We start from the raw sequence: 27826 nt of genomic DNA, 5'->3' as shown, positions 1-27826 counted from the left end.
CTCGAGGTTCTTGTGTAAAAAAAAAAAAAAAAAAAAAAATCTCATGTGGAACTGAAGATTAGAATTTCGATGAGATTGTATTTCTAAAGATTTTAGACCAAAATGTTCAAAAATTTCGCCTGCGGCGCTATTATAATATTCTGTTCGCCTCTTTTCTTGTTAGAGTTGATTTTGGAAAAAAAAATCCCGGTTGGGTCATTTTGGGTGTTCATAGTAAGTAACTTATTAGGGGCCCAAAGCCAGATCAGAGGGAAATGGCTGTAAGAAATTGACTCAGGACCAATATTTTGAAAGAATTTGGCCTGCGGCGCAGTTATTTCATGTGCAAATGGAGGACTTAAGCCCTTACCCTAGTGGGATGAAAAAAGATTGGAGAATTAATGTTGAACAGGCTTGGGAACATTGCTTGAAGGAAAAAAAAAAAATCTGTTGTGACGTAATAGGGTGGAAAATCTTGAAAAAGTAGACTGGAAATTTGGAAAAAAAATGGACTGGAAAACCGGGAAGTCAGGGAATTTTATTTTTCCATTTTGGTAGACACCCTGTATGATGATGGCACATTCGTTTTCTTTTGACGAAATTTTTGATGGCAAATTCGAGGAAATCAGGCTGTATGTCGTAAATTATTGGTGTAAAAAATCAAATCCTCAAGGACAGCGTGGTCAAGTTGTGATCTCATTCAATGGAAACCCAACGCCTGATATCAAAAAGTGTGCCTCGGAATTCAACAGACAATTCACGCCCCATCCTGCTGAAGTTGACAAATCAATTCGGAACACAATGAGGAACATTCACAACCTAAAAATAGATGCACCCACACAGTTTACAACGGACGATGTGCTTGAAGTAATCAGATCTACAAGTAACTCCAAAGCTTTAGGACCTGACAATCTCTGTCCGATAATGTTAAAACACATTGGTCCAAAATGCATCAAGTACCTGACTACACTCTTTAACCTATGCTTGGAGCAACTTGTATTACCTGACATATGGAAAATCAGCAAAGTTATTCCACTTCTTAAACCTGGTAAATCCGCGGATCTTGGCAAATCATATCGCCCCATTTCTCTACTTTCACCGGTGATCAAGGTTTTTGAAGGATTGATCCTAGGAATTCTCAAGGAATATCTAGATTTGGCTGATCATCAACATGGTTTTAGGAAAAATCGAAGCACGACTACGGCACTTCATCACATTACTGACTTTATCCAGCAAGGACTCAATGAAAAGACACCAAATAAACGCTCCATTCTGGTGGCTTTGGATCTGTCTCGAGCTTTTGACACCGTTTCACACAATATCCTACTCAGAAACATCTTAGACTCGAACCTCCCAAGTGACATTAAAAGATGGCTCAGCATCTACCTCCGAGGCAGACAAACCTTCGTCCAATGGAAAGGGAAAACATCCAACTATCGAAAGGTCAAACAAGGAGTCCCACAAGGCGGCATAATATCTCCTATCCTTTTCAACTTTTACATCTCCAAACTTCCTGAGCCGCCAAAGGACATCAAACTCATAAGCTATGCGGATGACTGCACCATCCTCTCTTCTGGAAACAAAATTGACGACATCTGCAATATGATAAACCCATACCTTGATACACTCAGTACATGGTTCTCAGAAAACAAATTAGAACTTTCTGCAGAAAAGTCATCCGCCACTCTTTTTACCACCTGGACCATTTGTTTTTTCGGAGTTTTGACCTCAGATTTGGATTTTTCCCAACTTTTTATATAGGAATCGACCATTTATTTATAATTTTTACCCACTTGCAACTCCTCCATTCTACCACAAGCACACTAACCTACATTATTGGGGTTTTGGGGACTTGCAAAGGCCTTTTTTCTGAATGAGGTCTCCAATTCACTGACCTTTAATCTGACCCTTTTTCTCTCCCTCCTCCCTCACCCCTCTCTCACCCTTTCCCCTCCCTCGCTCTCTCTCCTCCTCGCTTTGCCCTCTCTCTCTCCTTTTCCCACTCCCCCTCCCTAAGGAAGGGGGCTTCCTATATCCCGTCCCTCCCCCTTCCCTCTCTTTCTCTATCCAAGATAACAAACTCCTTGTAAAACCCTTGATAAGCCGCCAAGGACTGATTGGATTATTAGAGGGCTTAGAGATGCAAAACTCTAGCCTGACTTCTGAGAAAAAACTTGTTGACAATGTAAGCTCATTAGGTTTAAAAGAAAGTGAAGAGACTTTCAACATCACACGACTTTCAATAAATAACTTGTTCGTACTTGGAGAAAAGAAAAATCTAAAAACCTTCTTTTGATACTTACTCATTAAGTAAAACTTGGTAATGTTGTGATTTGTGATACGAGTTGTTGCGAAAAAGGCTCTTTAGTATTAACTTTACCAGAAATAAATTGATTAATTTCCAGTGATCTCAGAAGAAATTTTCCATGAAAGCTAGGGAATCACCCTCCAATTTTCCTCTATACTTTTATTTCTCACCCCCCTACTTTTAGCACTTACTGAAAATAGTAAGCCATTCTTCAAACCTGTTAGAGACCACCGGCACTGGTTTATAGCTTTCCCTTTTGAAAAACTCAAGACACGCCACTGCTCAGACCAGGATCGTATTTGGGGGGGGGGGGCAGGGGCCCTTGAGCTTCATTTTTTCTCCCTGACTATAGGCCAGACTCCGAAATTATGGAGCATTCAACTACAAAATCCTATATACGGCCCTGGCTCAGAAAGCCAGCTTCTACCTGTATTTGACCTAATTGAGTAGTGTTTTCTAAACAGGATAATTAGAATAGGTACTTGAAGTGAAGACGAAGTATTCTACCTAATTCATTCTATTGACCTAGGTATAATTAACAAACTAGTGTTGACAGCTGAAGAAGACCGGCTTTGAACAAGCTCTCAAATCTTTTGAAATTCCGATTCCGAATTCAGACATACTGGAAATAGGTAAAAGGAAATTCAGAATTCAGACGTTTTGAAAATACAACGAAATTTCGAATACAGACTTTTTAAAATAAAATTAATTTCTGAATTCAGACATATTGAAATTAAAAGGAAATTCCGAATTCGGACATTTTGAAAAATAAAAGGAAAATTCGAAATCAGACGCTTTGAAAAAAAAAGGAAAATTTGAATTCAGACGATTTGAAAATAAAAGGAAATTCTGAATTCAGACATTTTGAAAATAACAGGAAATTCCGAATTCAGACGTTTTGAAAATAAAAGGAAATTCTGAATTCAGACTAACTTGAAAATAAAAGGAAATTCTGAATTCAGACGTTTTGAAAATAAAAGGAAATTCTGAATTCAGACGTTTTGAAAATAAAAGGAACTTCTGAATTAAGACTTGAAAATGAAAGGAAATGAAATGTTTGTCCTCGTGTTACGATTTGAGTGCACGAGAAAATTGAAAACCAACCGCAAAACTGATACCTACACGTTGTTCACCTTTTCCTCCTTTCTCTTCTGTCCCTCCTACTCATCCTCTTCCTCCTCTTTTTAGCCCGTCCTTCCTTTATTATTACGATAGTAATAAAAAAAGGTATAGTGGACGGACTATTGTATTCGCTTCGGTGTCGTCAATCTGTCACTCTGTCTGTCTGTCCCCATAGAAGGACTTATCCAAATCTAGTGGACCTATATATCAAATTAAAGGTCTTTTTATCAGGAACACGAAAGTGGTGGTGCAAATTTTGTCCAGAAAACCATAAAGCCAAAAACCCATCAAATTAAAGGTCTTTTTATCAGGAACACGAAAGTGGTGGTGCAAATTTTGTCCAGAAAACCATAAAGCCAAAAACCCAAAAAAAAACTGGTTTTTGCGGGATTTTTTTCACATTTTCTCACACAAATGAGCTCTGATGTTGAAATTTGTCGCGACGACCTATGAACGCAAAGCGAGAATTTTCCACATTTTCTCACACAAATGAGCTCTGATCTTGAAATTTGTCGCGACGACCTATGAACTCAAAGCGAGAAAGTTTCAGATAACACTTCAGTCGTTAATTTAAGACCGGTTTTAGCGTTACCTATGTTAAGCTACGCCGAGGAAGGCCAATAAATAGATGGGTGACTTGAACATTATATTGGGAATGTGAAACTTTTAGAACTGTCCGACTTACAGTTGAGAAGTTTAATGTAATAGAAAGTCGTGTGATGTTCACACCAGATTTTTTTTCACAAATTTTACGCCACGCAAATGCCACTACTCCACCACTGAGGTTGGTCCATGCCCTATCCTTTTCAAAAATATAGTCTTCTTCTTTCACTGTACCTTTTTCCCATCTTAATTGGGGTCGGCGTTTCCCTCCTTTATCCTACCCCTCCGTCCCCTCCTAACTCCTTCGTTCTCTTTCCCTTTTAATTTAAGACCGGTTTTAGCGTTACCTATGTTAAGCTACGCCGAGGAAGGCCAATAAATAGATGGGTGACTTGAACATCATATTGGGAATAATAAAGAGAGAACGGGCTCTAGTTTGATTTTAAATCATTACATGAAAGTAAAATCAAAAAATCAAATCAAGAATGATAATAAACTGAATATTAAACAAATTATCATTACATGAAAGTAAAATCAAAAAATCAAATCAAGAATAATAATAAACTGAATATTAAACAAATTAGGTAGGTATACTTACATTAAAGTAAAATCAAAAAATCAAATCAAGAATAATAATAAACTGAATATTAAACAAATTAGATAGGTACATAGGTACTGATTTTCTTTAATCACGATCGAATAAACTACGGGCTAAAAAATTCCCGGAGGGACGGGCCCAGCTTGTTATTTCTTCCCCATTCTTCTTCTCCTACGTCTTCTTCAATTTTTCATCTTCTTCCTCCTCCTACTTTCTTGTTTAAATTCTCTCCCTTCTCCTTTTTCATGCTCCATTTTCCCTCTGGCTTGTCCAGTTTTATTTTTACTTATTGTTCTACCCACTTTTCCTCTTTGTCCTCTTCTTCTTTTTCTTCTCCGCTTCTTCTTCTTCTTCTTCTTCCTCTTTCTTCTCTCCCCTCCTCTTTATTTCCATTGTTTCCCCGCGCCGTTCGGGTCAAATTTATCTGGTCGGGATTGTGGATTGTTTTGAAAATGACAACCTCTGTCTGCGGGGCATTTCAATTTTGCTCCGGTAACGTGGTAAGTTATGGACAATTCTTCTTCTTCTTCTTCTTCCTCTTTCTTCTCTCCCCTCCTCTTTATTTCCATTGTTTCCCCGCGCCGTTCGGGTCAAATTTATCTGCTCGGGATTGTGGATTGTTTTGAAAATGACAACCTCTGTCTGCGGGGGATTTCAATTTTGCTCCGGTAACGTGGTAAGTTATGGACATTGAAGTAAGTGGTAAGTTATGGACAATGGCCGTCAGTGTCGTCAGCAGGGCATAGCCCACTGCTTCTTCGGAAATATAAGTATAAGTATTGCTTTATTTATTCATAACAATATACATAATTACATTTTATCCGGGCGGACCCTTTACTATGATTACTTTTAGTACTGTCTGACTTACGGTTGAGAAGTTGCGGGTTCGATACTTCCCTGTGTCGACAAGGTCTACCAGACTGGAAAACCGGGGATTGTCAGGGAATTTCACGGAGACTGGAAAAGTCAGGGAATTGTCAGGGAATTTCTCAAAAAATCGACAAAAATCCAAAAAAGTCAGGAAATTTTTCAAAGCCTAAAAAAAAAAGAATTTTTGGTCAGTAAAAAAAAGTATGCAACCTTGAAGGGGCTAGTGGTCAAGACGCTCGCCTGATGGTAAACAGGAGGGCGTGGGTTCAATCCCAGCCGAGTTATGGAATTTTATCCTCAAATAATTTGAGAATTTGACCACAATAATAGTAGTAGCCTACTATTATTGTGTAGCCTACTGGGGGGGGGGGGGGAATAAACAATACTTGTCTTGTATGTACTTGTATTTAAACTGACTCATGGCTAAAGGATATATACTTACTGAAAAGTTTAAGTTTCGCCTGCGGCGCTGAAGATTACACTTTTGACAAGCTTCTCTTACTATTGTAGACCAAAACTTTCGCCAAAATGTTGTGTTTTGGATAACTTGGTTTTTGAAACCAAAATTTTCGCCTGCGGCCGGTCCTAAAAATTTTGGTTTTGATAGATTGTATAGCTCACAATTTTTGCCTGCGGCGCTGTTCCTCATTCTTTTCGTGTCAACCTTCATCACCCAGGATGTGTGAACAAAAAAAAAAAAAAAAAAAAAAAAAAAAAGAAGTAAAAAAAAACTACTTCCACAGTGTGAGTACCAGAGTGATAGAAAGTAAAAACAATACATTACTTCCCTTTCTATGGGGGCGAATTTTATCCTGATGGGATAATGGCTTTCTCCTATCCTGTCTTCCTCCACTCTTCGATTTCGGGACGATAAGACCTTAGCAGTTATAGTTCCCTCTATCAAACCGGTTCATAAAAAATCTATAGGATAAGGAAATTAGATTTAAAACAGGTTATAAAAAAAATTAAAGAAAAAGAAAATAAAAAAAAAAAAAAAAAAAAAAAAAATCATTATATTGCCTATCGAATTGTTTAAGTTTTAGATCAAAAGCTTCGAGTTATGTCGGCCGCTCATACTCATACTGTCTGACCCTAGGTTTGAAGCCGGCATTAGAAATGTATATTCATTATTATGATTGATTCATTCATTGGTACTTGTCATGATGAATTTCAAATCTAATTAGGTCCCCAAAGCTCAAATTAACTCCTCATCTCATCCCATGTCTCAGGTTCTGTGGAGAGTGTCGTACCAAGGTCATGCGAGCGTACACACTGCTCGTAGAGGAGAAGGACCCTAGCAAGGAGAAAGGTTTCGTGTCTTCTCTGTACGCGGGCATACGTCGCTGTCTGGCCGACAAACACATTCATCTGGAACTACGCACGGAATTCATCGCCTCCCTCATCGCGAGAGCTGAACCAGAGCTCATAGGAAAGTAAGTAAACTTATGATTGCGACTTCGATTCCCGCCGGAGGCAAAATTTAGCCTATAATTGTATGTCTGATTGCTAATCTCCCGAGAGAGGGTATGTATCACTGATCTACCTTTGTAAATATATTGTGACAAATTTTCTGAGAAAAGAACATACTCACCTTGTTTATACTGCCAGAATAAGACTGAAAAGTCCCTTTACACTACGTAGTCTAAACAAGGTCTTATGTAGGTATTAGTTACAGAATCATTTTAAAAAATATGGACATAATGATCCTTCTTTTTTTATGTTCGCTTTTCTCAGGACTTTACTTTGCTTCCTAGGTCTCCCAACCTTTGCAGAGAGGTTCTTTTGTAAAATGTAGATCAAAAGTCTCTTGGGGCCCATCCTCGAGAAATGTACGGTTCAGCCACTATTTAGGGCGAAAATTTTCCAAAAGCACGAAAACGTTCGCTTTTCTCGGGACTTTAGTTTTTGGCCCAAGTCGATCAATCTTTGCAGAGAGGTTCTTTATAAAATGTAGATCAAAAGTCTCTTGGCACCCATCCTCGAGAAATGTACGGTTCGACCGTTATTCGCCTTCGAAATTGCGCTATTCAGGACACAAATTATAAAGAAGCTAAAACTAAATATTTCGGCCCAAGTCGCTCAAACTTTGCAGAGAGGTAGTTTATAAAATGTGGATCAAAAGTCTCTTGGGGCCCATCCTCGAGAAATGTACGGTTCGGCCGTTATTCGGCTTCGAAATTGCGCTATTCAGGGCACAAATTCTAAAAAAGCTAAAACTAAATATTTCGGGCCAAGTCGCTCAAACTTTGCACAGAGGTAGTTTATAAAATGTGGATCAAAAGTCTCTTGGGGCCCATCCTCGAGAAATGTACGGCTCGGCCGTTATTTAGGGCGAAATTTTTGCAAAAGCACGAAAACGTCCGCTTTTCTCAGGACTTCAGTTTTCGGACCAAGTAACTCAAACTTTGCAGAGAGGTAGTTTATAAAATGTGGATCAAAAGTCTCTTGGGGCCCATCCTCGAGAAATGTACGGCTCGGCCGTTATTTAGGGCGAAATTTTTGCAAAAGCACGAAAACGTCCGCTTTTCTCAGGACTTCAGTTTTCGGACCAAGTAACTCAAACTTTGCAGAGAGGTACTTTATAAAATGTGGATCAAAAGTCTCTTGGGGCCCATCCTCGAGAAATGTACGGTTCAGCCGCTATTTAGGGCGAAAATTTCCCAAAAGCTCGAAAACGTCCGCTTTTCTCAGGACTTCAGTTTTCGGACCAAGTCACTCAAACTTTGCAGAGAGGTTCTATATAAAATGTAGATCAAAAGTCTCCTTGGGCCGAACCTCGAGAAATGTACAGTTCGGCCGTTATTGAGGGCCAAAATTTTGCAAAAGCACGAAAACGTTCGCTTTTCTCGGGACTTTAGTTTTTGGCCCAAGTCGCTCAAACTTTGCAGAGAGGTTCTTTATAAAATGTAGATCATAAGTCTCTTGTTGCCGGTCTTCGAGAAATGCCCTGTTAAATTTTTCCCTCGCAAGTTTTGACTCACACGATCTTTCCACCTTTTCTTCGGCTTCCCTCGCCCTTTTCTCCCCCTCACTTTGTGCTTACAGAGTGTAAAGTGTAAATATAACAAAAGGTCCATTCCTACGCTGACAGTCTAAATAAATCACTACTTGTGATCATTTCCTTTGATATGTAGTAATAATTAATTAATATTATTTATTTTCAGTCGTAGAGAGCGTCACGCTAAGACCCTAGAGATTGCCCAGGAGGAGGTACTCACTTGTATTGGAATCTGTGTGTATGAGCGTCTGCATAAGATACAACTGAAGCTGCGAGAAGAACAGTGTACCTACCAGGTGCTGGCCACGGTGGCCATTGAAGCTTTATGTAGAAACTTTGAGGTAAGCTAACTTTGTGAGGGGGAAAAAAAGCTTCCGGCTATAATTCATTACAAAATCACATAAACATTTTTTTTTTCTCAATATTGACTTTCACCAACGAACTTTTGTAGCCAAGTGGGTATCACACTAGGCTTTGCACACCGGAGTCATTTTCCCATACTGTCCTTCTTTCTTCACTTTTGGGCGATAAGACGTCAGCAGTTAGGTGACAGGTACACCTGTGAGGTCTACCTGATGAGCACACACACTATCAGGTAGACCTGACAGTTACGGCTGAAAAGGTCCTCCTGTCAGGTCTGCCTGATCCCTGATGAGCACACAATCAGGTGGACCTGACAGGTACCGCTGATCAGGTCTATCTGATGATGAGTGGCTGGCCTCAGAAAGGAAAAAAAAAATGTTATAGCTAGCAGCTATTTGATTCTGTTCTCGTTTGCCTTTCGCAGACCGTGGTGGAAGAGAAACAAGGAGTGTCTCAGTTGGAACTGTGCTATCTGGGAATGATCCGGGACGACCAGGTTAAGCAACAACGACGCGAACTGAAGAAGTTGAAGAAGAGGAAGCGACGCGAAGAGCGAAAGCAACAGCTGATGAAACAGCTCATGGAGAAAGAAACATTCGAGGTGAGACGTGTTTCACTTAATTTTATTATTTCTTATCTTAGAAGCATAGATTAAGCTTGGGGTAAGATTCCAATATTGTGAAAAAAGGAAATAAATAAATTGAAATTATTATTGTTTGCTGTACTAATTCTACCACAAGCACATTAAACATAGAGCTGTTTCCTTCTCGTCTAAAACTTCACAAAAGCACCAAATGGAATCCAGTCAATTATACGTACAAATTTCGTTGGTACCTAGGTACTTATTGGTGGAGATATCTACACCTACAGCACCACATACTGTCTGTATGTTATTGATATTCAAGTAATGTTATTAGTGGAGATAGTCTGATTCAATTTTATACGCCAGGAGTGTCATTGGTGAAAAGTTCTAGAACTTCCCAGTCATTAGTAGCGAATCTCTAGTCCCAAGCTGGCGTTCCCATAGAAGGACTTATCCAAACCTGGTCGACCTATATATCAAATTAAAGATCTTTTTACCAGGAACACGAATGTGGTGGTGCAAATTTTGTCCAGAAAACCAAAAAGCCTGGTGAAAGGTGAAAGAAAGGCATGTTTCGCATGTCCCGGCACGCGCAGAGCTTCGTCCTATAGCTCTTGACGTTCGCGCGCTTTCCGGCACGCTTCAACCGTTCTCCTCATGACATCAGAAATAACCTTATCCAAGGTGAAAGAATTTTATTTTATTTATTATGGGACTGGTTGCTCCTCTCCCAAGAGAGTATGCAATTAACACTGCGACCTCTGTAGATCTATTGTGACCAGTATTTTTTCCCCTGCCCAAGCTGCTATACCCTGGCCTTGATGGAACCTAGAAGTACCCTCATTGGTATATTTCAACCTCCCCAGTTTCTCTAAAATTCACCTGTAGCACCTCTAAAGAGTCTGCACACTCAGGTTTATTCCAGAGAAAATCTGTGAGTTCATCTACTATCCCATTAAGAGGATACCAAGAGGTGCCTAGGCCAGAGAGCTACTTGGGGCCCCCGAACTGAAGGGGTCTAATGAGGGATGAGGGGTTTGATAGGTCTGTTATCCCAAGGCCTTGATGTAACCTAGAAGTACCCTCACTGGTATATTTCAACCTCCCCAGTTTCTCTAAAATTCACCTGTAGCACCTCTAAAGAGTCTGCACACTCAGGTTTATTCCAGAGAAAATCTGTGAGTTCATCTACTATCCCATTAAGAGGATACCAAGAGGTGTCATCGAGGCCAGAGAGCTAGTTCAGGGCCCCTAAATCGTAGGGGTCTGATGAGGGATATTCAGGTACATAATTATGTCGTTGTACCCTACTTCCTGAGACGGACTTGACCATAGTCCCATTCAGGTACCCTCAAAAGAGCCAGTGTTATTGTCTGTGGCTTGACAGGGCTGGTTTTGTCTCAGTTTTACGTCCTCCAGCGAGACAAACAAGCACTCGTCTAAAACTTCACCTATTAAAGGTGAAGTTTTAGACGAGTTTTTTTCTTGGCATTTCCTTCTGAGTTATTTTTTTCGGAGATTTTGGGCTGAGGTCTACACTGTCATGTTAAGCTGTGTCCACACATAGTCGACCGGCCGTCAATCGAAGTCGATCGAACCGTCCACACTGCCTTGACAACTTTTTTTTTTTTTTTTTTTTCTTTTTCTTCAAGGCGATCATCATTGAGATAGATATTGTTGATGATTTCAATATTACCTTATATGTTCATTGTTTTCCAGTGTGAGAATTGTGCCGAGCTTTACACCGAGGACGAGGAGCATTCGTGTGCTCCCCCACCGCCCCCACACCGGGGTAGCAACGCACAAAACTCCCCGGCTGCCAAAACGACGAAGAAAAAGTCCTCGCGCAAGACGCCCAAAGACTCGAAAGAGATCGCCTGCGGCGTAACTAGTACGAGCGAGAATAACAATGTGGGCGATAAGAAGGCTAGTTACACCGAGGACGAGGAGCATTCGTGTGCTCCCCCACCGCCCCCACACCGGGGTAGCAACGCACAAAACTCCCCGGCTGCCAAAACGCCGAAGAAAAAGTCCTCACGCAAAACGCCCAAAGACTCGAAAGAGATCGCCTGTGGCGTAACTAGTACGAGCGAGAATAACAATGTAGGCGATAAGAAGGCTACCCCGGGCAAGAGCAAGTTGAAGAGAAAGGCGTATGAGAAGAAAACAGAATCGGTGGACACGGATGAGAATTGTGTGTGTGAGGAGTGTTGGTGAGTGTCTTTTCAACTAAGTGGTTCACAATTTTCAGCCAGCCTAGCTAGCTTGGTTGGTAAGCGCTAGGCTGCGGGTTCGATTCCCGCCCGAGGCGGATTTTATCCTGACGGGATAATGTTCGTTCGATTTCGGGACGATAAGACCTTAGCAGTTACAGTTCCCTCCGTCAAACCTCTTTTTTTTAGGTTCTTCTTATGTATTTTATGGTTTTGACATTTGTTGATAAATCAATGTGAAATTCGTGTAAAATGAGAATCAAGTGTTCTAAATCCATGTGATATTTGATTCTATGTTCACAGCAAGGAAACGTCAAGTTTGAAAGCGAAGAAGCTTCTGTCGACGCAGAACCAAACCAACCCCAACAAGTCTGGCCAGAAGTCCTCTACCCCTTCTCTGCCTAGCACAGTGCCCCGAACCAACGGCACTAACGACACAGAATTCTCCAAGAAAAAAGAAAAAAGTCAACCAGAGAAGAAAAACAAAGTCAAGAAATCCAAGAGTAGTGGCGAAACGAACGGCCGACCTAGCGAAGAAGCTTCTGTCGACGCAGAACCAAACCAACCCCAACAAGTCTGGCCAGAAGTCCTCTACCCCTTCTCTGCCTAGCACAGTGGCCCGAACCAACGGCACTAACGACACAGAACTCTCCAAGAAAAAAGAAAAAAGTCAACCAGAGAAGAAAAACAAAGTCAAGAAATCCAAGAGTAGTGGCGGAACGAACGGCCGACCCAATGCTGCCCTACAGAGTACACACAGCGCAGGCAATGTGATTGGAATGAACGCATTCCGTAACCATAGCAACGGACAAGACTTAGGAAGCCATAGCAACGGGAGGGACGCGTTTCGTAGTCATAGCAACGGAAGGGACGCTTTCCGTAACCATAGCAACGGACAAGACTTAGGAAGCCATAGCAACGGAAGGGAAAGAGACGCGTTTGGTAGCCATAGTAACGGAAGGGACGCGTTTGGAAGTCATACGCACAAGACTTAGGAAGCCATAGCAACGGAAGGGAAAGAGACGCGTTTGGTAGCCATAGTAACGGAAGGGACGCGTTTGGAAGTCAAAGCAACCAAAATGCGTCCTTAGGAACGGAGTGTTTCCATAGCAACGGAAGTGATGGCGGCTATACTAGTGGACACACGAGTGCTCTCAGTTCCCCAGCCAGCAGTGAGGTGGCTTGCTCAGATGGATTCTGTAATCATGAAGGTAAGGAGACCATCTTCATTTAGGTTCTGGAGGGAGAAAAAATAGGTAGAAAGTATAAAAGAAGGGTTTAAGAACCTTTTATTTATTTTTTTATTTGGGAACAAAAAAAAATCAATTTAAAATAATTGATTAAAAAAAACTTGGGGTTTTGAGCTAGGGATTTTGAGCGTGTGGGTTGTGAGTTAGGGTTTGAGCTTGGGATTAAGTCAGAACTGGGGATTTTGAGAGAAGTTGGTTCATCATTTAATCCCTTTCTTCTATCCCTATAGGTTCTGAAGACTGCAGCACTCGTAACGAGCCCCCTACCAATCTCTCCCCGCTGAACCTGTTCAATTCTAACCTAAGTCTGGAACAAATGCTGCATGGAAGCTGGTCTGGTTGCCCTGGAGACCGGGATCGCGGCTCGTGTGATGATCTGGAAGATGATGGTGAATGCTGCATTCCGCTTGAAGAGGTAAGGATGACAAAAGTCACCTTTTATTTTGAGTTTGATAGAAGTTCAACGTCTCTTTATAACTCCTGAGCTTTCAAGTGTCTGTATTTTATCCGGATACCTACCCATTGGAATTTTGTGCATTTAACGTGCTATCGCCGATGACTTCAAAGCCTCTAAATGTCAAATCAAATGTTAGAAAATGCCATGGACCTGAGCTGTTTCTTTCTTAGTTGATACATACTTCAGCTGACAGCTGAAGTTTTAGACGAGGAGGATTCAGCTCTATGTTTAACTTGCCAGTGAAAGAATTGTTATAGTAAATAAATTGATAAGTACCTAACTAAATCTCATAAATCGAACTTTACAGCTTTTGTTCACGGGCCGACTGACGATCCATTCCCAATTTTACTGTCCATTTTGTTTCCGGGCTGACGCGACACTCCATAAACAATTTCCTTGTTAATTGTTTTTCAGGTTGAGAAGTTTCGAGCTCGTATTCAGAACGTGGAAGAGAAGCGACAGCGCCTGCGACAAACCCTGGTACAGCGCTTCCAATCCATGGTGGATAAATCGAGATGCCCCATTTAGATGTCCCAGTGTTCCATGCCCTGTCAGATTCCCCATTTAGATGGTTTTCCCCCTTGCGATCAGATTATACATTTAGATGGTTTCCCCTCCCGTGATCAGATTACACATTGAGATGGTCCCCCCGGCAATCAGTTGGCCCTTTGAAGCATTTCCCCGAAATCAGGTGCCCATTTAGATGGTCCCCCTCAATCCCTACCAAATAGCACGTTTATATGGTTTCCTCCGATATAAGATGGCACATTTAGATGGTTTCTCCCAGGATAAAGAATTTCCATATTATATCCCCCTCCCCAAATATAAGATCACACTTTTAATGGTTTTCCCCAAGATCAGATTCACTAGGTGTCCTTTTAGATTAAACAGAAGTCCAACTACCCCATGGTGAGATTCCGTTAGCTGGCATACTATGCTATCCACTTTGGTGTTTTTCCTCCCCCACAGACCGTGGTAGAATAATGAGATTATGTGTAAAGTAGCTTTATGAAACAGGGCCCAGGCTGAGGTCGGGGGGTTCAAATGGTCAACTTATTTCTACCATCAACAACAAATTTCTAACACCTACTTTCGAATGGCCTCCTTGTGAGGAGATAGAAAGATCAAGTCCGACAATACAATTCCCGGTTTTCTAATTCTTTTTCCTTTTTTGTGTATGAAATTTATACTCGCAGCTTACCACCAGTTTTTTTTATCCTTACGTTATCTACCTATTTTTAGAGTTTTATATCGCACACAGGGAGAAAATCTGAACATTTTAAAGAAAATTAAGATGAAAAGATCAAGTCCGACAATACAATTCCCGGTTTTCTATTTTTTTTTTTTTTTTTCTTTTTTGTGTATGAAATTTATACTCGCAGCTTACCACCAGTTTTTTTATCCTTACGTTATCTACCTATTCTTAGAGTTTTATATCGCACACAGGGAGAAAATCTGAACATTTTAAAGAAAATTACGATGAAATTTATCTTCCGGTCGTCACCTACTGACCAAAGTGAAAAACAAGAGGGAAAATAAATTTAGATCATTAAATAAATTTATTTAAATGTATAAAATAAAATAGTAATTGCAAAATCAAATAAAATTAATTATTTTCTTCACTGCCTCATCATGTATTTGAGACCCAAAAACACTTGTCTGAACTGGATTTTGCATTGATAAATTCTTGATGTTAGAGCAGTCCTATTTTACGATTTGGCTTATCTTATTTTAGGATAGGCCATCTAGAGGTCCCCTTAGAAGTTGAGGTTGGTTTTAGCCCTGTGTGTTCCAAATTATATATTTATTTAAATGTATAAAATAAAATAGTAATTGCAAAATCAAATAAAATTAATTATTTTCTTCACTGCCTCATCATGTATTTGAGACTTTGAGACCTCAAAACACTTGTCTGAACTGGATTTTGTATTGATAAATTCTTGATGTTAGAGCAGTCCTATTTTACGTTTTGGCTTATCTTATTTAAGGATAGGCCATCTAGAGGTCCCCTTAGAAGTTGAGGTTGGTTTTAGCCCTGTGTGTTCCAAATTATATCCCCCCGCCTGTGCTGTACTCTCTCGCTAACTTTAGCAACCTCGTAGTCGACTGTAATCTCTATCTCTCGAGGACGAATTTTTTATTGGGAAATTCGATATTTGTTACCAATAAGAAAAGGCAAGCTTTTGCAAACGAGCCAGTTTTAATAGCGATATTTTTTATAGGTACGCAGAGTTATTTTCTGAAACTCGAAATATCGAAGGAACTAGTCTGACTTTGCTTTTAAATTTTGTTACGAACCAGACCTTCCTTCTTTTTGTAGGTCAAAATAGATTCTGTTGGTCGTTTAATAATATATAGATTCATAGGTCGTAGTTGAGGGCAAAATAATCGTACTACTTTTTGTTTTCATATCGAAAAAGTTCGTCCTTGCAGTATACCTATAGTCTTTTTGTATTGTTTTAAAATACGCTAGATTTCGTTGTTTTTTTCCGAAACTTTTTTCTTACTCTTAAAAATCTTAAAGAATATGTGTCGACATAGTAGTTGACAGTCATGAGACGGCCGTCAGGGAGCAGCACGTAGTATTTACCTGAGTGGAAAGAAAACAATGGAATAATTAGCTGAGGGAAGAATTAGAATAAAAATAATATAATATACCCTGTTTACAGTGCAAGAATGAGACTGAAAAGTCCCTTTACTCCCGCAGGCTAAACAAGGTCTTATGTATTTGGTACAGAATATGTGTCGACATAGTAGTTGACAGTCATGAGACGGCCGTCAGGGAGCGCACGTAGTATTTACCTGAGGGGCGATCATAGAATAATTAGCTGAGGAAAGTAATTAATGGAAGGGTTTTGCTTATTTTATGCATTTAATATGTATTGAAATGACAATACGAGTGGTAAAGTTTGAACGGGAAAAGCTATGCGGAAAGAGAACATTTTATTGAGTCGACATGCAATTGAAAACTGGACTGGGAAAATCTAACAGTAGGTATCGATCGCAGTATTGATTGGTTGTCATGGATACAACAGCTTACATGTTTACAAGTCGTTTTTGCGTCACACCCATGGGCCGTAGGGGGCGACCCCCCCCTAAAGCTTGATTTTACTCATTTACTATCAACATTTTACGATTTACCCCCCCCCCCTAAAGCTTGATTTTACTCATTTACTTGAGACCAGACTCCAAAATTTGGAACATCCACTCCCACCCTGCGGTACATCACAGCTTGTACTCTCGGTCACACCCGTAAGTTATTCCATTCATTTCAAGATTTCAACACTAAATTGAATTGAAATTATTTATTTGTTTGTTTCAGGTAAGACTTGCAAGCCACGGGGACCTTACTTTACTCTCCTTACCTTCCCATACAAATCAACCTATAATACTGTTTTGAGGTAAGGAGGTAAGTCATTATCTCTTATCAAGTTTCGGGGTAATCTTAGCCTCCCGCAGTCTCTGCACTCTGTGTATTTCTTATGGAGATTTTAACGATCAAAAGTTAATCATATCTCAGGATCGATTTAGATTTTCGCAAAATCCTTTCTTATTGCACACTAGACCATAAAAGGAATATTCCTACCAAATTTCAGCTTTCTAGGTGTTGTGGTTCAGGAGATAGAGCGATCAGTGTGTGAAATGGGAATGAGTTAATGGATCTTGATTTTATAATATAAGATGAGTTGAATTTGACTGGTAAAAAAAGTGCATAGTTTCTATACTTATAGAACGGAAGCTAGCGATGACCAACTTACCCCACAAGGTACATGTAATAGAAAATATTAACTTACCTTCTACGCGACCAGCTTCGTTGCCGTTTTCATTGGCACCAAAGTACAGAGTGTTGGGCTGGTCCTCTACTTTGTATTCGAATTGGTACTGAAAGCATAGAATAGAATGACATTCATTAGACAAGTCAACTACTTCAAATTATAAGTTCTCATGTTGGTATATCGTGGAATTTAATTAGATTAGTCGTTCAGTGAACAGAACTGTAAAACTGACTGAAAATAAGTAAACAGAATGACATTCATTAGACAAGTCAACTACTTCAAATTATAAGTTCTCGTGTTGGTATATCGTGGAATTTAATTAGATTAGTCGTTCAGTGAACAGAACTGTAAAACTGACTGAAAATAAGTGAACAATCACCTATAATTAAAAAATGCATGCCTTTTTTACATAGTAAGGACTTTTAGAATATTAACAGTGCCACCTAATATATACCTACAAATCTACCAATTTTCAAGTCCATCGGCCCAGTAAAGGTGGCTTAAAAGTTAGATACAATATTTGACCTATTCATAATTATGTACAGAGATCTCAATTGCATTTATGTCAAATACTTAATGAATCAATCAGGGAATAGGATTTCACTGTGTAACAATAGATGAAGTGATTCTAAATGAGAATAATTCTAAGATTCCATAATGCCATACTGAGAGAGCAATACTATAATGCTATATTTACTGAGATATAGGAGAGTGAAGAGAGTCTCACAGTAAAAAGTTCATTGTGCTATTGAACTTGACTGTGAGACGTCTGCCAACAATATTGTTGTTGTTGTTGTTTACTAATGCAAAGGAATTGATCATTAGGTCATTTTGCCAACAACACTATCTTCACAGAATAGCCACTATAGTCATGCACATAAGTAATGCCAGACACTCACTATCAGGTAGACCTGACAGGGACACCTGATCAGGTATATCTGTAACCTGTGCCCTATATCACCAAAGTATGAAAAAGTATTTACAATTCCATATTTCGATATAATTCGTGCAAATTCAAAATTCTGCTTTACCATTGGCTATTACACTTGTAAGATACTTTTCCATACTTTGGTGATATGAGGCACTGATATCTGATGAGCACACACTTTATCAGGTAGACCTGACAGGTACGGTTGAAAAGGTTCGTTTGTCAGGTCTACCTGATACCGGATGAGCACACACACACTATCAGGTAGACCTGAGAGGCGAACCTGATAAGGTCTACCTGATAGTGAGTAGCTGCCTTATGTTACAATAGTACATAGGTAGATCAAATTTGTACATAATATGCAATACGGTCATTAGTCCTACATACACAGATATACGAACATATTGGTCTGATATACATTGAGTATAACCTTGCTTTTATAATACACAAGTCGTGAATTACTGAATTGTGTGAGAAACATGTGAGATTATAGTTAGTCCAAGTTCTTGGACAGGTGTTTGTGTATGTTTTGTGAAGTAACTTTCAATGAATGAACCTAGTGTGAACGTGATTTTTATTTAATAATTTTTAATGGTTAAATCCGTAAACTTAACCTCAGTGGTGTAGTAGTTAGGTGGACTTCGGATCTGGAGGTTGGTGGAAGCGATATGACTATTCCCATTTGAATGAAACAGGAATACCTAATAATACTCCTAATAGTTAGACAGAGAGAACTTTTTTTTTACCCTATCCTCCTAAATCATCGTATTACTTTATTCAATTCTCCAACTGTACCATTCCTGCTCCGTCCTCACACTCAATCAATCACAACTTCTTCCTCGAACCTCTCGAGGAAGAAGGACTTCACTATTTACATATAAGTATTTAACACATTGGGCCCGAGGCAAATTAACCCCCCCCCTAAACAACCCCGACTTTTGCTTCATATGTGTTTATATCTACACAATATGCTTAATTGCTTATTCCGATGGAATAGATGGATCCATATTGTTCTCAGGCACCATAAGCAATAAGCATTGGTACATAAAACTACAATAAATATGCTTATTTCGATTATGTGTTGCAAATGTGTTATAAGCGCGTAGGTACAACATGGTAAGCACATTTCCATACAAATGTGTTACCTATCCTACATGTGGTTTTATTTTATTTCCCATGTCGAAGAAAAAATATCAATATTTTACGATTTACAATAAAAAACTGATTAAATTTACATATTTGTAGGCGTTCATACAGTCCATTTCTACTTTGTATGCGTGTGATATTGTCTACGTATTACAGTAGTGATTACGACTATTTTACGTGTGTTTTTGTTGGATCCTAGGTAACGTGGGTTCAAAGTTCTCACGCTTCCAGTGCTCTCTGCAGTTTGCCAGGAATAACTGTATTTATGTTTGCGTAAAACTACTCGTAAATGAGAACTGAAGAAAATTTTGGTAACTCTTTTAATCCTGTAATTAATGCAATTAGGTTTCTATACCTAATAATATGGCGTACACATATAAAATGGTAGGTAAGGACAAGGAAAATTTTGATTAAATAAATTAAAGTGGACCTTGAGTTGTTGTATACAGATTGCCATCTGATACCATCCTGGCACTCCGTCTTTTGTTGCAATGATTTTCTTTGCGATAAAATTCTCTTATTATTTTGTGTGTTATCACCATCTTATGCTCATCATCTTTCATCTTGTATTTCGCATTGAGACTCATTCCACGAAAGACTTCTCAATCCTGATTCCTGATACAGAAAAAATGGAACAACTTTTTCTGCACGAGGGTCAAAATGAATTTTTTTGCCTTGTAGATGCTTTGCCTAGGCAGAGTATCCTTACGATAAGAGCTCACAGCAGTACATTTCCTTCTGTTAAACCTCTTTCAAATCATGAAAAAACTCGGGACAATGCTTCTCAACGAAGTCAATCCACTGCACCCAAGGGACAGTAGATATTATAGATACGGTAAGAATAACCTACAAAGATGACCAACTGATAGATGAGTAATAAGTAGTGAACACAATTTCGCAATCAATAAACAAACAATCATCATCTCGACCTATAAATGGCGCAACTCTAAGCCAATCTGCAATCTTCTTCCTAATCCTTTACGTATTGCTGCAATAATTTTTCAATAAGTAAAATTATTGTGAATCGAAAAAATTGCTATAAATTGCAAATCTTTAGTGGATCAAGTCACTAGTTGAAGCTAACTTTAGTTCTGATCGAATCAACATAATAAAGCCAGCCTAGTTGTTTTGGAGGGTAGCGCGTCAGCCTTGTAAGCGCTAGACCGCGGGTTCGATTTCCGCCCGAGGCGGATTTTATCCTGAACGGACAAGGTTCGTTATCGGAACAGCTGGCTTTTTCCTATCCTGTCTTCCTTTCTCTCTTCGCTTTCGGGACGATAATACCTTAGCAGTCAACACACTAATCTACCTTGAATACCTATCTGTACCTAGAGAAAGGGGGGGGGGGAAACAATTTATAATATAGCACCTACGAATTAAGAATCCTATTTCGCCAAATAGGTATTTACACACCTCAAGGACCAATGACGCAAACCTATTTTAAATACATACTTCTTTTTCGAATAGCTGAATTGCTAATAATCTAAATATTAGAATATTTTGATGTTATTGATGGTGTTACATGCCATTATCAACACATACAATGGGTACTTATTTAACATTCAAATCGATAGTACAATAGACTTAACAAATCACACATCACGTGTAAAATATCATAATTATATGCTGGTATAATTATTTCATTAAGTAATTGAGAAAAGAAAAAAAGTTACAGACCTACCCATTATTATAATTGGGAAAAAAAGAAAAAAGTTACAGGCGGATTACAAGAAAGTTGCAAACATACACCCATTATAGACTTAACAAATCACACATCACGTGTAAAATATCATAATTATATGCTGGTATAATTATTTCATTAAGTAATTGAGAAAAGAAAAAAAAGTTAAAGACCTACCCATTATTATAATTGGGAAAAAAAGAAAAAGTTACAGGCGGATTACAAGAAAGTTGCAAACATACACCCATTATTCTTTAATCTTTATTTTCATCATTTTCTTTTTTATATTGCCGAACACTTTAATGGTACTTCTTCAATAACGTACTGCCTGCAGTGCTGCAGTATTTACCTACCTAGTATCTTGTATCTCAATAGGTAATATCTATCTATATGGGTACCAAAAAGTAAATAAATGCTGAAGTAACTAACCGTACTTGCTAGTGTGTTTGTTTAACAGGCCCGGACTATTTACAAAGCTGTTCAGATGATGGACTAGTGGTTCCGAAGTACCTACTTAATAGTTTTAGCTTATTTGGCATGCCAAGTGTTAGCTACACTTGGCATAATCTTCAAAGTACCTACAAGATCCTAGAGTCTTAGACAGAAGAACTAAAAGAGGTAAATAACTAGAAACTGGGCCCAATATCCATTCAAAAAAACGACCCCAAAAAAAACACAAACTTATGAAATAATGAAATACAATTATTTCATTCGGGCTTGTTATAAAAAACATCACGATAAAACATGAACTCACTTCGTTCAGTTATTCGCCCGTGTTATGTGAACAGAGAAATCCTCTTGAAACTCTCTATCATCCTAATTCCTAATGAATTAAAAAAGGATCCAAACGTAAATTACATTCGCGTTGTGGATTGATGGCCGACAAACGGTTATATCACAAGACGCATTGCTCATTAACGGATGTTGAATTGAATGATAGAGTGCTTATAGGTCCCTCAAGTAGGTACTTGCCAGTGGTCTTAAACACATGAGATATAGCGGGCCATTTTTATTTCCTCGAAAGAGTAGTCCAAAAAATGTCTTCTTGGAATACTGTTTCTGTAGCAAAATAAATTTTGCGCTTTAAATGTTTGGTAGGCTAGATTTTTGGTCTAGCGTTTCTTGGGGCGTGGCACCTGTTGATTTATTCTTACATTCTTGGAATAATAAAATATTTTTTTTCTCTCTTTAGCTTTAGAGAGTAAATACTGCAAACAGTAGGACTCACTCGGAAAAAGAGCCTCTACTAGTCTACTTGGATCTCAAAAGGGGACCAAAAAATACTCCTTCCAAATCCTGCCTTTTTTTGTCAATATTTTATTAGTGGATATTATGTCCATTGTAACATTTCCATTTTATTTTGTTCTTGCTTTCTTTTAACTGGTAAGGGTATGGTTCTGGAGGAGCGAGGAGCTCTTCTACCACTATTGATTTTTCTTTCAGTCTGAGCCTTCGAGATATTTCACTAGGAAGGTCTTGGATATTCCTAAACTGTGTGAGTCTCTTATGCCCTCATGAAGAGAATTTCTTTCCTCTGGTATTCTACCTTTTGCCGGGCCGCAAAAACTATCAAGGCCCGCGAGTTATGTACCACTGATGATGAATGTAATACATACAATACACATCTACTGAAAATATTAGCAGTATCCTTTTGCCAAATATAGGTCACTCTTATGGGAACCCCCATTTTTTATTTAATTTTTGGAATCAGCATAAAATTTTAATTGTATTCACTCAGCCTCCAAGGTAAATGATAGACCTGTAGTTGCGCCTATCTCTTATATCACTGCTGAATTCAATGTGATATTTGATATTTTGCATCCCAGATGAGGAAGTCGTTAACGGAATTCATTTGTCTAAAATGTTTCGGATCTCTGAATGCGTGAATAAGCAGCGGTGTGGTAACTCACCCACTTACTACCCACACACAACGTTTGTGAACTTTGGTGATCAGGGGTGGAAAAAGTGCAATGTAAGGCCGGGATGGAACACGTCCTCCTGATTATCAGGCACTTGTCTTTTATAGCAAGTGTACCTAATATTTTACCACCTTTATATCAAGTGTGCCTCGTTGTACTTAAGTTGTGTATTATCACTAGGTAGTTAGTTTTATTTATTTTTTCTGTCCACGAAAGACTTCTCAATCCTGATTCCTGATACAGAAAAAATGGAACAACTTTTTCTGCACGAGGGTCAAAATGAATTTTTTTGCCCTGTAGATGCTTTGCCTAGGCAGAGTGTAGCATCCCAATGAAAAATTAATTTAAAACAGTACAAAATTGTCAAGTTTTGAAAGTCTTTCGCGGAATGCCCCTCTTGAGGCCCATTTCACGGATGACTTCTCAATCCTTGCGCAGAAAATGTGTAAAGAGTGAGTGAGTTATAAAAAGGAACTACTAGTTTCAGTGGACTACTCACTCTTCAACTCTATATAATAATAGTAGAAAATTAATTTAAAACAGTACAAAATTGTCAAGTTTTGAAAGTCTTTCGCGGAATGCCCCTCTTGAGGCCCATTTCACGGATGACTTCCCAATCCTTGCGCAGAAAATGTGTAAAGAGTGAGTGAGTTAAAAGGAACTACTCGTTTCAGTGGACTACTCACTCTTCAACTCTATATAATAATAGTAATAGGGAGTTAGAATCTGACTCATTGACTGAGTAGTTCACTGAAAAGAGTAGTTCTTTTTAATAACTCACTCTTTACACATCTCTTCAGAAGTCTATCGTGGAATGGCCCTCCGTGTTGTTTATGAGGCTGGATGGACGGGTTTGGGGCGCTTATCTTCCCTTGCCGAATGGGCTGGAGTTGGGTTCGAAGGAGATGGTGGGGACGAATCCAGATTCACCGTCGACATAGTAGTTGACAGTCATGAGACGGCCGTCAGGCAGGAGCACGTAGTATTTACCTGAGTGGAAAGAAAACAATAGAATAATTAGCTGAGGGAAGAAGTAGAATAAAATATAATATACCCTGTTTACACTGCAAGAATGAGACTGAAAAGTCCCTTTACTCCCGCAGTATACACAAGGTCCTTATGTATTTGGTACAGAATATGTGTCGACATAGTAGTTGACAGTCATGAGACGGCCGTCAGGGAGCAGCACGCGATAATAGAATAATTAGCTGAGGAGAGTAATTAATGGAAGGGTTTTGCTTACATGTTTACAAGTCGTTTTTGCGTCACACCCATGGGCCGTAGGGGGATTGCCGAACACTTTAATGGTACTTCTTCAATAACGTACTGCCTGCAGTGCTGCAGTATTTACCTACCTAGTATCTTGTATCTCAATAAGTAATATCTACCTATATGGGTACCAAAAAGTAAATAAATGCTGAAGTAACTAACCGTACTTGCTAGTATGTTTGTTTAACAGGCCCGGACTATTTACAAAGCTGTTCAGATGATGGAAAAGTGGCTCCGAAGTACTTAATAGTTTTAGCTTATTTGGCATGCCAAGTGTTAGCTACACTTGGCATAATCTTCAAAGTAGGTACCTACAAGATCCTAGAGTCTTAGACAGAAGAACTAAAAGTGGTAAATAACTAGAAGCTGAAAGTGGCCTTTTATAGTTCCCTGACTGGGCCCAATATCCATTCGAAAAAACGACCCAAAAAAACACAAACTTTCGGGCTTGTTATAAAAAACATCGCGATAAAACATGAACAAACTCACTTCGTTCAGTTATTCGCCCGTGTTATGTGAACAGAGAAATCCTCTTGAAACTGTCTATCATCCTAATTCCTAATGAATTAAAAAAGGATCCAAACGTAAATTACATTCGCGTTGTGGATTGATGGCCGACAAACGGTTATATCACAAGACGCATTGCTCATTAACGGATGTTGAATTGAATGATAGAGTGCTTATAGGTTCCTCAAGTACTTGCCAGTGGTCCTAAACACATGAGATATAGCGGGCCATTTTTATTTCCTCGAAAGAGAGGTCCAAAAAATGTCTTCTTGGAATACTGCTTCTGTAGCAAAATAAATTTTGCGCTTTAATGTTTGCTAGGCTAGATTTTTGGTCTGGGGCGTGGCACCTGTTGATTTATCCGCATATTCTTGGAATAATAAAATATTTTTTTTTCTCTCTTTAGAGAGTAAATACTGGTCCTGTAAACAGTAGGACTCTCTCGGAAAAAGAGCCTCTACTAGTCTACTTGGACCTCAAAAGGGGACCAAAAAATACTCCTTCCAAATCCTGCCTTTTTTGTTAATATTTTATTAGTGGATATTATGTCCATTGTAACATTTCCATTTTATTTCGTTCTTGCTTTCTTTTAACTGGTGAGGTTCTGGAGGAGCTCTTCTACCACTATTGATTTTTCTTTTAGTCTGAGCCTTCGAGATATTTCACTAGGAAGGTCTTGAATATTTCTAAACTATGTGAGTCTCTTATGCCCTCATGAAGAGAATTCCTTTTCTCTGGTATTCTACCTTTTGCCGGGCCGCAAAAACCATCAAGGCCCGCGAGTTATGTATCACTGATGATGAATGTAATACATACAATACACATCTACTGAAAATATTAGTTAAGCAGTATCCAGTGCCTCCAAGGTAAATGATAGACCTGTAGTTGCGCCTATCTCTTATATCACTGCTGAATTCAATGTGATATTTGATATTTTGCATCCCAAACGAGGAAGTCGTTAGAGGAATTCATTTGTCTAAAATGTTTCGGATCTTTGAATGCGTGAATAAGCAGTGGTGTGGTCACTCAACCACTTTCTAGCCACACACGACGTTTGTGAACTTTGGTGATCAGGGGTGGAAAAAGTGCAATGTAAGGCCGGGATGGAACACACGTCTTCCTGATTATCAGGCACTTGTCTTTTATAGCAAGTGTACCTAATATTTTACCACTTTTATATCAAGTGTGCCTCGTTGTACTTAAGATCTGTATTATCACTAGGTACTTGGTTTTATTTATTTTTTCTGTACATATACATAATTATGCCCACTCAGCACATGGCAATTTCCGGAATGTCGTAGCATGCCCATCCCGTAGTATGCCTCTCATCAGATGGGCGAGAAGAGACACAATACTTCCCATTTAGGTGCTGGGTCAACACGTAAATACTTCCCATTTAGGTGCTGGGTCAAATAAACACAAACATGTAAAAAATGTAGAAATAGTTGTATCCTACAATTTTCCTGCGTCTAATCCATTCAGGCTTACACTCGCGCAAATTAATATGCTGGAATAATAGTACTTGAAACAATTAAAAGTTGTAATTTCCTTGTTTAATTGTTAATCGTCTAGGCATAGTTAAGCACTTCCTAACTATACGATGGTATCCTCAGAATACTTAATTTTAGCTTTTATTTCCTTGTTTAATTGTTAATCGTCTAGGCATAGTTAAGCACTTCCTAACTATACGATGGTATCCTCAGAATACTTAATTTTAGCTTTAATTGTTCTGTTCCCTGGTTAGCTTGGAGGGTAGCGCGTCTGCCTTGTAAGCGCTAGATCGCGGGTTTGATTCTCGCCCGGGGCGGATTTTATCCTCAACAGATAGGGTTTGTTCTCGAAACGGCTGGTTTTCTCCTGTTCTGTCTTTCCGCTTTCGGGACGGTAAGAGTTCAGTTAGAGTTCCCTCTATCAAACCCCTTGAAAACCTTCATTTCATGCACAAGTCTTTCCCAATAATATTCATGAGCACAGATATACTTGAGAAATTTTTAATTCGGTATCCTATAACTTCTTAAAAATACGTCCATACCAACCTGCCGAAAATATATGCATAGATCTTGTCTGATTGATATCTCTTCTAGGTTCTAAGGACTATACGTGCGCCTATACCAAATTTTAGCCGAAAATATATGCATAGATCTGATTGATAAAGTGCTGTCTGAGGAATACACTAATACGAATGTCATGGTTGAAGGACCTCATTGTTTTGACGGATTCTGCTTTACCATTGGCTATTACACTTGTAAGATACTTTTCCATACTTTGGTGATATGAGGCACTGATATCTGATGAGCACACACTCTATCAGGTAGACCTGACAGGTACGGTTGAAAAGGTCCGTTTGTCAGGTCTACCTGATACCGGATGAGCACATACACTTTCAGGCAGATCTGATCAGGTATACCTGTCATCAGGTCTACCTGATAGTGAGTAGCTGGCCTTATGTTACAATAAATAGTACATAGGTAGATCTAATTTGTACATAATATGCAATACGGCGATCAGTCCTACATAGACAGATATACGAATATACAAAGTACAATCATATTCTTCTGATATACATTGAGTTTTATTAACCTTGCTTTTGAACACACAAGTCGTGAATTACTGAATTGTGTGAGAAACATGTGAGATTATAGTTAGTCCAAGTTCTTGAACAGGTGTTTGTGTATGTTTTGTGTAGTAATGTTCAATGAATGAACCTAGTGTGAACGTGATTTTTATTTATTAATTTTTAATCGTTAAATGCGTAAACTTAACCTAGTGGTTTAGTAGTTAGGTGGACTTCGGATCTGGAGGTTGGTGGAAGCGATATGACTACCCATTTGAATGAAACATAGGAATACCTAATATGTATTCCTAATAGCGTACGCCTATACCAAATTTTAGCCGAAAATATATGCATAGATCTGATTGATAAAGTGCTGTCTGAGGAATACACTAATACGAATGTCGTGGTTGAAGGACCTCATTGTTTTGACGTATAGGTGCTTGGTAGTTGAGTAATTTTCTAACTTCATTTGCATTAAATTTATTTGCTTCGTATATTTTAGCATGTTAAAAGTGGTCGTGCAATAAGTTAAGTAAGTAGGAGTTTTTTTTTCTTCTTATAGTTATTAATTTAAAAATTACCCAATCAGTTACAGCAATAGAATATCAGGGATCTTAAACCTCCCTGACTGAAGATGTGAGGATGTTGTAGATTCTACATTATAAGCTGTAAAGATGTTTTATATTGTTGTTTAAGTTGCAA

The 27826-nt window shown here is 38.9% G+C and overlaps 2 protein-coding genes across 2 annotated transcripts in view; one reads left to right on the top strand and one right to left on the bottom strand.

Annotated features, from left to right (window-relative positions):
* LOC103506887 (gametogenetin-binding protein 2-like) overlaps window positions 1-14552 on the top strand; it is a 23084-nt gene extending 8532 nt beyond the window's left edge. Inside the window, exons 5-13 of the mRNA XM_026821699.1 lie at window positions 6710-6913; window positions 8645-8819; window positions 9266-9442; window positions 11144-11637; window positions 11941-12006; window positions 12212-12539; window positions 12629-12848; window positions 13118-13302; window positions 13759-14552. Coding sequence (XP_026677500.1) covers window positions 6710-6913; window positions 8645-8819; window positions 9266-9442; window positions 11144-11637; window positions 11941-12006; window positions 12212-12539; window positions 12629-12848; window positions 13118-13302; window positions 13759-13872 — 1963 coding nt within the window. The 3' untranslated portion in view covers window positions 13873-14552. The remainder of the gene's footprint in view (window positions 1-6709; window positions 6914-8644; window positions 8820-9265; window positions 9443-11143; window positions 11638-11940; window positions 12007-12211; window positions 12540-12628; window positions 12849-13117; window positions 13303-13758) is intronic.
* Window positions 14553-15373: 821 nt separating this feature from the next.
* The window catches only part of LOC103506880 (pro-resilin-like), a 30048-nt gene continuing 17595 nt past the window's right edge, over window positions 15374-27826 (bottom strand). The window contains exons 3-5 of the mRNA XM_008471304.3: window positions 17139-17226; window positions 15852-15934; window positions 15374-15463 (exon numbers count right to left, since the gene is read on the bottom strand). Coding sequence (XP_008469526.1) covers window positions 15374-15463; window positions 15852-15934; window positions 17139-17226 — 261 coding nt within the window. The remainder of the gene's footprint in view (window positions 15464-15851; window positions 15935-17138; window positions 17227-27826) is intronic.

The sequence above is a fragment of the Diaphorina citri genome, unplaced genomic scaffold (genome assembly GCF_000475195.1).
Source record: "Diaphorina citri unplaced genomic scaffold, Diaci psyllid genome assembly version 1.1 scaffold13, whole genome shotgun sequence".
Lineage (NCBI taxonomy): Eukaryota > Metazoa > Arthropoda > Insecta > Hemiptera > Psyllidae > Diaphorina > Diaphorina citri.
The sequence above is the reverse complement of the archived record's forward strand: the minus strand, read 5'-3'. Positions and strand labels throughout refer to the sequence as shown.